Source organism: Myiozetetes cayanensis, unplaced genomic scaffold (genome assembly GCF_022539395.1).
Source record: "Myiozetetes cayanensis isolate MyiCay16 unplaced genomic scaffold, myiCay2020 scf2-11, whole genome shotgun sequence".
NCBI lineage: Eukaryota > Metazoa > Chordata > Aves > Passeriformes > Tyrannidae > Myiozetetes > Myiozetetes cayanensis.
Window position 1 is genome coordinate 90,606,567 of NW_026087411.1, and position 12,687 is coordinate 90,619,253.

At 36.2% G+C, this 12,687-nt stretch overlaps 1 protein-coding gene across 1 annotated transcript in view; it reads left to right on the plus strand.

Moving 5' to 3' along the window:
- Positions 1 to 263: 263 nt before the first annotated feature.
- BMP5 (bone morphogenetic protein 5) overlaps positions 264 to 12,687 on the plus strand; it is a 54,769-nt gene continuing 42,345 nt past the window's right edge. Inside the window, exon 1 of the mRNA XM_050315404.1 lies at positions 264 to 1,436. Within this exon, the coding sequence (XP_050171361.1) occupies positions 953 to 1,436 (484 nt within the window). The 5' untranslated portion in view covers positions 264 to 952. The remainder of the gene's footprint in view (positions 1,437 to 12,687) is intronic.

Sequence of the window (12,687 nt, forward strand, 5' to 3'; positions counted from 1 at the left end):
TGTATTATAGCCTTTAGCTATTTATATGCCCTAAAATTGTTACAGTTAAAATTGATTCTGCAAGCTGTTAGGAAAGAAACAGCCAATAGCCAAAATTAGGTATATTACTGTAAATTGGAGAGGGAGAGAGAGGTTTAAAGCTGTCTGGCAAGAGAAGGGTTAAGGACTTTTTTGCTATACCCGTTTCAAATTACAATGAGAAGCCTCTTCTTTCCCAGCAGGGTTGTGCTTACATTAGTCTTTAGATCTCTCTTGAAGAGAGCTGTTATATTTGTGCCTGCTACAGTTGGAAATAACAGTTCAGAAGCCGAAAAGGGTTGAATGGATTTACAGGAGGTTATTTTTCGCGAGTAAATTCATGGCAACACATTAATTTGATTAGTACATGCTTTAGAATTACTTTACACTCAAGCGATTCAAACGATGTTAAAGTTATCACCAGGCTGCTGGACAAATATGTGTTACACCACCAAGGTACAGATCAAGACAAATCTGTGACTCAGGATTTATCTTGGGAAGAGCGCAAGGTGTACGAAGAACTCAGAATAACAAGGGAAGATAACTCTGGGAACTACAATGTGTCAGAAGAACAGCTCTTGCTAATACAGCTCCCCACCAAAGACCTGGTTATCTAAGGTTTATATAGGAATGCCTAGGTCAGCTGACAAAATACTGGTCTTCTGCTCCATAAATGCAGAAAAACTGATAACAACAGTGGAAAATTGGAAGTCTGAATTTCAGCTTTCTTAGAAATAACTGCAACCTGACACATTCCATAATATTTAAACAGGGTGGGGGGAGAGAAATCACCAAAGATGTTACGTTTAGAGATGACACTGACATGAAGAATAGGTAAATTTTGTTTTTCAGCTACTGGGAAAGCAGACCTCATAGGAACTCAGAACAAGTAGGAGAAAATATTTTTTTTTCTTTGTTCTTTTCCTTTTCAAAGATGAACCTAACTGCACTCAAAGCTTTCGTGGGCTTGCTCTGGAATTGCTGGGTTCTGGTGGGTCACGCACAGGGAGGTTTAGGAGACAATCATGTCCATTCGAGTTTTATTTACAGGAGGCTGCGGAACCATGAGAGAAGGGAGATTCAGAGAGAGATTCTCTCTATCCTGGGTTTACCTCACAGACCCAGACCATTTTCACCAGGAAAGCAGGCTTCTTCTGCACCCCTCTTCATGCTGGACCTGTACAATGCCATGACAAATGAAGAGAATACTGAGGAGCTGGAATATTCACTAAAGGGATCAATGGCAGGGGAGAGCAGAGGGATACGGAAAGGATACCCTGCCTCTCCAAATGGATATTCACGGAGAATACAATTATCTCGCATGACTCCCCTGACCACACAGAATCCTCCCTTAGCCAGCCTGCACGACACCAACTTTCTGAATGATGCTGACATGGTCATGAGCTTTGTCAATTTAGGTATGTGGAATTTTTTTTTATTTTTTCTTTTTTTGTTTCTTCTCGCTTTGACAAACTGTTAGCTAGATCTTGTGAGGGGAAAACCTCCTGGCCAGGCTGTAACCTGTTCTAAAACGGCAGGATCGGGCCCCGGCTGCTGTGCCACTGGTAAAAGAAAAATCGTACTGATGGTGAAGTAGCTACGTTGTAGGTGGCCATGGAAAAAAGATTTTTCTCACTGTTTATATAAAGTCAGTTTCTATAACTCCCCTCTGCTGGCTTCTGTTTTCTTTCTTTCATTGATGTAATGAAAATTCTAGCCTTAGGCCAACTAACTCCTTTTTTTTTTTTTTTTTAATCTCAAAAAATCAAACGCTTATGCCTATTGCTCAGTTATTTCCCCCACTGTTTTCCTCAAAGCTCACACATGAACAAGCAGCAGTTGTTAATATTTTAAAGCCTAGAAAGTTATGAAAAGGGAAAAGATAAGCCATTTAAAAAAAAAAAATTCTGAAATTATTTAGTGGGGTTTTTTTCTGTTGGTTAGAGTAAAAGTTTTATTATCTTTTCAGTTGGATGGCTGGAATTTAATCTGTTGCTGTTTCTTTGTTATTTCTATTTAATAACTACAGACTGTGTTTTATTATACTGCCATGCTCAGTCTGCAATGGTTCTTATTTTCTGTGTCATAAATAAATTAAATAACAAGTAAAGTATTAAACACCAGAAACATGCAAGCAAAGAACGCTTTTGAAAATTGTATCAATTCAGACACAAAATCTGATAAAACTAAACTACATTGGCTTCTGAGTATAATAAACATGCTTACCAGTTACAGTGTAGTTAAAAAAAGCAGCTATGGATTTCTTTACTAAAAGGCAACTTAAATCTCATTTAGAAAGCTGCAAATAATTCATGAAATGCATTTACTGTTTTATAAGTGTTTTAAATGCTGCAGGACTCATAAAATTGCCTAAAAAACCCTTCTCATTCAACTTGAACAGTAAGAGATTTAATTGAAAACGTGAAGTTTCTCAATAAACTGGTACAAAATCTGATGAGCTCTTGTTTTCCAGTATAAGGATAATACTTTCTGTACAACAGTACATGTTCCAAAATACTTTCAGATTATCACACACTTTTTGTACCTTTTATGTCTACCAGATCTTTGATCCTTGCAGCAGAATTAAAAATGTTCCCAAACACTAAAATCCTCAATAGCTTAAATTTCTAGGAAAGTGACACTATAGTTTAGTTCTCGTAATAATAAAATCACTTTTCATTAATTTTTGGCAGATAAGGAGGTGTTTTTTGAGATTCTTTTTTTTAGATCTTTTTCCTTAAGAGTAAATATATTCACACCCCTAAATACATTTGCTTGTTGCTCTTGGTCCTGAAATAGCAGGCTAGGAAAAAACGGAATCTGGGTTTTTTTTGAAAATGTGTTCCTTGTCCTTAAGAAACAGTTACGTATTATCCATGAATTGCTTTTAAGTTAACATTGCATGCCTCGATTTACCCAGAGTATCTGTAGTCAGTTGAATTTAAAATGGCAACATAATACAGGAAAATAGGAAATGCTCTGATCTCCACAGCATTAGTCAAGGCAGAGATCCTGCAAAAATTTTCCTTGTGTGTTCTGAGAAATACCCTCTGTAAATATGTCGCAGACCATTCAACCAGCAGCCCTGAGGACTATTTACATGGGACCTAGCCTTTGATTTCACAAAATGTCTTTTATTTCAAGAGGACTTCTTGCAGTGAATAAGTAGAAGTCTCTGAAACTCAGTGTCAGATATGTCCTAGGCTGATCCTTCTGCACTTCCTCAGGCACAAACCCTGTCTGGAAGAATGTGGGTTTCCACTGAGTGTCTTACCTTGGATGGAAAGTTTCTAATATTTGACTCATTTTGTTAGGAAACCAGTATTGCCTTAAGAAAGTAATTCTGAGAAGCTAAAGCACATCTTATGTTTCTAAACTGTGAAAACTGGGGGTAAGATGCTGTATTTTTGAAGTGATTATGATTAATAGACACCATTAACTTATAAGAAAATACTGTGTAAATGTCAGGTTTTATTCGGCATCTGTAAAATTAAAATATGTCTCAGCTCTAAGTTAGTCTAAGTCCTAATTCAGTTTAAATGCCCTTCCATACGTGTTGGATGTTGTGGTTTATTGCACATTCTGCCATGTAACATGTGTAAAAAATATTGATGACCAATATAGATTAGCTTCAACATTTTTATTAAACAATCCTATGTTTGAGTATAATTAACATTAAAATGAAATAAATCACGGAAACAAGGGATCATTTTATATGATTTATGCAGTGTAAGATTGTGACAGATGAGGGCAAGCTCTTTTAATGTAGAATGGGGAAAAATATGCAGTGATAAGTGAATGCTAATGCTGTACCTTAAAATCAATAAATGCTGATGCAGCATAGTAATAACTCAACTGGTTTTAGATTTGAAGCCTCAGTCAACTTGCATGAAATTAATGTGCTCTGAAAATAGTATTCACCATGTTCATAGTCGCACACAATTAATTACAGAAGGTGTAATTATAAAACTCTATTAATCATCATGATATTTTAAATTGAAACTTCTGTATATAGTTGTAGCCAGTTATAAAAATTGAAGACTTATATACTAAAACAGTAACTATGTAGCTGAGATGTTGGATTGAAATTATTAAGCACAAAATTGAAAAGACTGAATAAGGTTAAAAGGTAAAGTAAAAAAAATAGACAAGGATAAATAATTTTGCATGAAAGAATAAAAATTGAAACTTATAAGCTAATTTTGATTAAAAATCAAACTGTCAGAGTTGCAAGTACCTCACTTTCAAAAAAAAAAATTAGAAAATAATCATCAAGGGAGCTGCGATCATAATTCTGTCAAGCAATCAGGGAGAAAAATAAGAATGCGTTTACTTCTCCTAAAGTTAAAATTGTAAACACCTGTTCTTTCTACTGGAATTTATATCAGAATTTCCATCTCCTTCTTTCTTGAAAGATACAACAAGACAGAGACTATGTCTTGTCCTGTGTTTTGTATAAGACCGTGTGTGTTGGCAACTGTCCACAAATATTGATGAGTGTAACAGAGGAGTTAACTGGGTTTGGTCCAGCAGTCAAAGAATAAATCCTACACTAAACACACTGGGGTTTTCAAAGACCTGATTATATCACCCACAAATTCAGAACTTTGTTTTCCTCACTGACTGTTTTTTTTATCCTGTTATTATACTTTATTATATTATTGCGAAGCCCTGACTGTTTAGAGTTCTGGCATCTTCTTTTTGGCTGGTCTCCCAAAATGACATATATAGGACACCTTGTTCCTCAGAGAACAGGCAAATAATATTCATGTAGTCCTACTCACTTTTCTGCTCACTCAAAATTTAGTAAGGGAATGACTTTTTTAAGATAAATGTTAGTGTTCCCACTCTTCACCTCTCACTGAAAGAGGGGGATTTAATAAAAAAACATGTACACATCTGAGGCTTGGAGAAACAGCAGCACTTTTGTAAACTGCATTTAAACATTTCAAAAACTGATTTTTCCATTTTCATCAAAGTGATCATTAAATCCACGATACTTAAGTGTTCCTTTTCATGCAATTCAAATGGTCTGTATTTTCACTTATTTACAACACATCTGTTAATTTTTCTCCTAGCAGATTGTTCCATTAGATAAGCAAGTCTATTTGCTTTCTTCACAAGTTGCTGTCAATTGATATGAACCTTGTATAAAATAGGGTATAAATATGTACAAGTTTTGTGGTTTTCTATTACGTTTTCCTTCTTAGCATGTAAAATTAATATCAAAAACATGAAATAAAATTTGTGACCCTGCCCTACAAGTGCTAAGAAGGATACGATATTACTGAGGTTTTTAAAGTAACTGGTACACTCCAGAAAGACTTCTCAAGCTCTTCTTCTTCACTCACAATGTGATTCCACAATCATATAATCCTCAAGACACATGTGCTGTGTTCAGTTCTTAAATCAGACACTGAAATCAACGGAAATTTTGGTCTGAGGCACAGATGGGATGTTCATATTTGTCCATCTTCTCTACCCAAAGTTTGTACACTGTCTTAAGGTTCATATTCTTTTCTAAAACCTGAATCACTAAGCAAATACATAAATTCACAAGATTTACAGCCCATTGTGTACATTGGAGAATGCTAATACAGCACAGAACATTTTTTATACAGCTACTTTCAGAAGCATATACTATATCGATCCACACCGACTACCTGTACAAATATATTTTTGTTACACATGAAAAAGAAAGGATTCCTAACTGTAATCAGATCTTGAGCATATGTAGTAGCTCATTTCTTAAATTAAACTAATTCAGTTTCTACAACCTTCCACTCACAGCTAACATATCATCAGCGAGGGATATGGAGTGCTAAACTATAAAATGCCAGGAGCTGTGGAAGGGGAGCTGGGATCATAAACTTTTCTCCTCAAAGCTTAGAAATGAGCACATTTTCTTTCTTTCTTTTCCACTGCATTTCAGATGTTGTTGTCTTAATTTTAACTGTATGTGAATTTTCTTAGCTGTAGTACAGATTTAGTCCATAAAACGCAGGCTTCTAATGAAAATATTGACACAGTCTTAACTAAAGTGATAGAAGTAGTGCTATTATATTGCCTTGAACAGAGGGATGATGTTACAGAGATAAAACTTCTCAAATAACAAATAGACCCCATGTCTTTAATTTTGGAATGGGATCAATACTGAGAAAAAATGAGAAAACATTTGTGAAGTTTTTTTGAAGGGTAACCCAAAGTCATTAAGATGTCATTTTTCACTCTTTTACATAAAATTTAAAGCAAATTAGATCAAGCAGGTCTCATTTAACCTTCATCTGAAGTAGACATCACTTGACATCTTGAAATCCTAAGATTTCTTTTCCCTTAATAAAATTTTTGTCACCCAATCAGTGAGTGGAATGAATTTCTTGTGACCTAGATATGCAGTCAGACATTAGAAATAGCTATTAATTATGAAATAATTTCCTATTATCAAATTAAATATTAATACACCTTTTCGTGAAAAAAGTTTATTCATTTCTAGAACAAAAAGACTTTACCTACAGAATGACATGTCCTAAAAAATCCTCATCCAATCCTTACAGTACAGTAGGCAATTTTAACCAATTTTTGTGCGATGACAGAGTAGGTTGTTAGGGTTTGCTTTTGATTTTGAGCAAGAAATGTTCTCCATATTCCATTTTGTAATTATACTTCATTTGTTGTTTTATATTGAAATATTTTATATTTCCTTTGAAATCTCTCAAGTTACATGAATCTTATGAACTATATAGCTCTACCTCAAAATAGGTTTGTGTGTGATCTATAAATATCATCTAACAAAATAATGTTTTTATAACTGTCAATTAATTTTTTTGCCAAAGTTAACACTTTAAATCCAAGTAAATTATTGCATCTAACCAGCCAAAAAAATGTCAGGCTCTCCATTAACTGGGATATAAAACTGTCTGACTTTCCTTGCCAACAGGTTTGAAAGAAATTGCAGATAACTGAAGAGAAACTGATTTAGCAGATGGTTAGACGTGCATGGTGAAAAGCTATATATATATATGCATGATTATATATAAATATATTGGTATTAAAATTTTTCCCATTGGGAAGAACGGCTGACCCAGTTCTCCTTCTTCTTTAGGAAGTGCTCCTTTCCAGACTAAACACAGACTTTGGGTGGGGTTGTGGGGATTGTATGTATTGTACAGTGCATATTTTCCCAGGAAAACACAATCTTGCAGTGACTCTGGCTAGCCATGAATGAGAAAGAGGGAGGGTTGTGGAGATGCCTCTGTGTGGAGGGCATTAGGATTGGATGGAGAACCTCTTGGTGTGCTCCCTAAACTCTGGGTTGTTTGTTTAGATAACAGGACAACTTTGGCACCTATGTGATCTCCCAACCTTATTGCTCTTATTATTTTCTCTGAATGTTAAATTATGTAAAGAATTTTACCATGGCTACCTGCCTACTTACTGCCTGAGTTACGGAGGTAATTACAACTGGGGTAGTTCCTTTTTCTTCTCTTTTTAACCATGGTGGTTCCTTTCAGCTTGCTTTCAGAGGCACACAAACTAATATACTTTTGCAGAAAATTGATTGATTGCAGTCTGATCATTCTAGGTGTCATCTGGTGTTTCCACATAGCTGAGAATGAACAGTTTATGAAGTGCCAATTGCAGCCTCCAGCTAAAGAAAGGCTCCCCAGGGCTTCAGGAGAGCTCTGGCTGCTACCAGACTTTATAATTATTTCCCACACTTCCCTATCCTCTCCTCCTTGTCCTTTCCCTTGTCTCTAACCCCCACTGACTAGGCAGGGTCACTGAACTTTAGTTTTATGTCAGTGGCATTTGGCTTGTAGAAAGGATTAAAGGCCAAGAAGTGGTGAGATTAGGCGACAGTGCGGGAAATAGAGAGGGAAGGAATGAGAGCAGGCATGAGAGAAAAATAGGGAAGATATGCCTCTTCTTCTCAGTAGGTAACAACCAATATGGGGGAATGGATACAGGCCTGCTGGGCATGGGTAAGGTCCATAACAGAGAAACAGCCTCTTCAGGAACTGGTATTACTGGAAGATTTAGTCCTACTCCTCTGTTCCTCACATGCAGTGTGATGTTGTAGCACTTAAGAGCATTTCCCATGCCAGCAGTTACAAAAGTGGAAGTTTATTATGATAGAGAGAAGAAGCTGCATGCAGACAGAGAGAGGGCAAGGAGCATATACAGAGATAAATAATGTACAAATGAAAGGGAAAATGAGTCCAGGTACGAGTTTCTTCTCTCAGTAAGCCTTGAAGGAAAAAGCAGCACTTTGCTTCTCAGTCCCCTGTGGCAGACAAACTACTTCAACGTCCCCGGGCACTTGGCTTCCTGGGCAAAACTTTTCATCCTTGCAAAATAAAATGCAGCTCCTCCCACTCTTCAGTATGTGTGTGCAGGGAGTACACACAGATGGGCTACTAACATTTGCAGCCATAAATAACTTAGAAGCTAGCTTTTAAAAACCACAGGTTAAAGGATAAGGGCTGCCATGACGCACACAGAGAGGCTGAGATCAGAGGAGCAGCTAAAAGGGGTCAGGAGAAACAATGAATCCCCTTGTTCTGAGTCATATTTATGAGTGCTCCATTGCACCTAGAGTTCATATTTATTGGCTAGGCCATGGGGTTTCCCCATTTGCTCATCTCTTAAAATAACACCCCTGGTTAAACTTTCCTATAAAACACAGAAATGCTACAGCAGGCAGACCTTGTCAACCATGACAACTACATTATTCAAGTTTGTGGGTGGGGTACACCAAGCAGGAACTGGTTTGTGTATTGTACTGAGTTGTCAATTTGTTTCTGTACAAAACATAACTGTAAAACAAGTAGAAAAGGAAAGGTTTTACAGATCACCTCTCCACTCAGAAACTTCCCACTCTTATGAGGGATCCTCCAAAAAGTGCATTTAAATGTTTAGTTTCCAGCTCTTTGAGCAACAGCTCTGGTGCAGCAGATTAAGGACTTGACTTTATCAACCACAACTCAACGGCATGTGTTGTACCTCACTAAAATGTGGTTTTACTTTTTTTCCTGATGCAATTCAGGGCAAAATGAGACAACAATTATTAATGAGTCAGAACCTAGAAAACTAACCAGGACAGCTCATGTTGGTATGTGAAATGTATCTGTAGCTGGATAACAAGTGGCTTTGCAGAAGCAAAATTCCACTTAACTCTCTTTTTCAAGGAGAATCAGAAAGAGGAAGAAATTTGAACAGGTGAAATTTCTGTTAGGTTTATCTTTACCTTACTTAACAATATTACTTATTCAGACCCCATGAGAACATAAGAGTCTTCCTCAATGATTCTGTAATTATATCCGTTTGTAAACTGTGTCTATGAAATGAAATTATTGTTTTAACTCATAGGTATTTGACTGTAGTGAAATTAATTAAGTTAAATTCTTATGGTCTGGTAAAACTGTATCCCTATTCCAGAGTAACTATTATAAATTAGGAGCAATTTAGCTAAGCATATCCTTTTAAAAGATGCACCTTTTAAAAGTAAAGGGGAAATAAGGGTGGGGTATGCTATAATGTAGTGCAAAATAATTTTAAAAATATATTGTGTTTGACTTTTACAATTGTGAATGGCACCATTTTTGGAGCCAAAGGTGTAAAATTCTGTTTTGGCAAAAAACAAAATTCTGGCAAAAAAAATCTGTTCTGTTCTCTTCTGGAGCCATGGAAAAAAGAAAGAGCAGGGATGCTGAATGAGCAAGGACTCTGATTTTGGAGTAAGGAGGCAGTTGGTTCCTGATGGCAGCTGGTGCCTGGAGCCATGCTATTTATTCTATTGGTGCTGTTTGCAAAAACATTACCCAAGAAACTGAAAGAGTGGCAGAACAGTAGAGTGGATGACAATGCTATGGGAGCAAGTCCAAGCCCAGCACAAAACCCCATGACAGCTGTAGTCTTTGTGGTGATTTATGATGGCAGAGATTCAGCAGGAACATCGCTTTGGGAAGGTTGTTCCTAAGGTTACCTCAGGTGGGATATCTGTCAGTAACTGCAAGTCATAACATGCTGGTGATCCCAAAGGTTAATCTGCTGCTCCTGACCAGGTTACCCAGCTGTCCTATATATGAAATGTGTGCAAAAGTTTTGCAGTGAGTCTGTCTTAGCCCCCAACTAGCCTAAACGTGAAAGTCAGAGAGTGAAATGTCTGAGCAGCCAAATAGGAAAAACTTGAAGAGCCTCAGATAGAGAATGAAAACAGTGTGCCTCTGTTTTCCAGTCCATAAAATGAGGATGGGCAAATATTCCTGTGTTCAGTTTCATTTCTGTGCACTGTCATTCTTCAGCCTTGCAGAGAACTGGTATAGCTTATCTCCTTGCAAAGCCTCTTTTTACTCTGGCTGTGCACTCTGTAAAATACTTTGTTCCCAAGAACCTTGCACCACCTTCCATTTCATCATGGTGTTCTCAAGTGTTGTTTTAGAAAGGGCTAAAAAAGTCCTTCTAAAAGGATGACAAGTACAGTGTTCTTAAAATGGACAGTTCACAAAACAATGAAAAAGAAACACTGGAATTTAAGCATGAAAACTGAGATTTGTGTACCGGTGCAGTGGAGAGAGGATGTATGGATAGCTTAGCTCTTGTTCTCAGAATTTAGTTTTCTGCCTCTCTGAGGCATGTGGGCATGCATATCAGTCTGTGTGCATGGCTTTGTGTATGTAATATAGAAAGCACGTAAATTTCTTCAGTTTTAGTCATTGGGATTTTTTCCCCCTTAAATCATAATATTCTTTCCCATCAATACTACGTGGCTTTACCAGCCCTGACCTTTCAAGCTGCCTGTTTGGACCAGTGTTTATCAGATGACCGTTTGACCTCCTTGTTAATTGTACTTAATTACATCCTGTTGTAACATTTTGAAATAAGGAGGAGAGTTTATGGATCTGCTCCAAAGACCTGAAGACTAAAACAGCAGTAGAATTCGGTGGTATGAGGTGCTGAGTAAGCTCGTAGTTAGGTCAATAAGAGCTGTGGCTTGTCCAGTCGATTGCAAAATTGTATTCATGTAGGAACACTGGTACTTCTGTGAATAAAATCACAGAATTTTCTTTGTTCTGAGAAGGGCCACTCCTCTCTGATTAACGGCTTGGATATTTTTCCAAAGAGATGAAGAAAGGAGTGAGAGATGTATCAACAGTATTGCAAGGGCTGAAGTTCACATATGATGATATGAAAGAGACAACCCTCTGTTGTCACAAGTGGTTTCTCCGTGGTTTTCCAAAACTTCAGAGTTCTTTATGCTTCCATAGAATTGCCAGTTCCCATGAGATTTTGGAGATTTATATAATCTTTGCTAAGAGATTTTCTATGCATTGCTGATTTCTGAGCACATCTAAGCTTTCATTAAAGAGCAGCAACTATCCCCTGTAGCTGCAGCAAAACAGAAATTAAAACAAATGAACATCCAGAAAGAGCTGCAATTCTTGAACATAGGCACTCCAAAGGCTCAGAAAGCAACTTCAAATACTTATTTTACCATGTTTTTCATATAGCCATATTACTTCTTACTAGTGTTGAGACATACATGTATGCTTCCTCTACAGTTGTCATTCCATAGCTCACTCACCACAAACTTGATTTATAAGATTATAGTAAACTTGATTTCCTAAAATGAATGAAGAGAAAAGGGAATAGAAGCTGTAACATTATTATTATGAAGTGAAAGTCCAGTCCCAAAACTTTAAGGAGCACAAGGCAAAAGAATATATCTTCAATTTTATTTTATTAAAACTCTGATAATTAGACTTATTGGAGAATGAAGTGCCATGAAGAATTAATTGTTTATAGTGGTAAACTACACATAATTATGGCATTATTGCAATGGTTTGTCATCCAACATGAGTCATATTCTAGATAAAAAAGACAAATTACTTAGGTGAGCCTCTAGACTGTATCACCCACAGCTCACAGTATTGTGAAAGCTAAAAGTACTGTCTTTACTTGTAGTAGAGGTTCAACCTTTGGTTCAACCAGACAAAATTACATTTATATAGTTAAATGTTTTTTATGTATTGATTTTAGTTACAAGCCCATATGATTAAAAATAAAACACAGAATTTGCTGAATGTCATATTAATGTATTTGAAAGTTCATAATGTTTAAATCCTGTTTGGTGTTAAACACCAGCAAGTATATTTGAAATCATACAATGACATATGATGACTTTCAGGGAGGGCTGGTTTGTTTCTCAGGATTTTGAGAGTTAGTATAATGTGACACTATACACTATTATTTATCATGGTAATTTAAAATTAAGTATTATTTCAGAATAAAGTTTTTTCTTTTCTCTGATTCCTTGGTTAGCTCCTTTTTTATATGCTATAGTTATACACTATGGGTCTTCAAAAAGTAATTTTTTTTCATCACTTCTTAAACTATTGAATTAACAATCATGTTTAATGAGCCTGGATATCATAATGAGATCATATTTACAAGGAGAAACATTTTTATATCTATCAAATTTTTAATGTAAGTAAATATACTTTAAATGTTGTTTTATTGTATATATATGTGTGTGTTAATATAAAATCCAGTGACAGTTGATTTTGTGGAGTGAATTCTAAGTAGTTTGAGTTCATGTTGCAATTCACTGGGTCAGAGTGGTGGGAGTAATGTCATTAAGATTAACAGCATATTGCCACCATTTTGGTT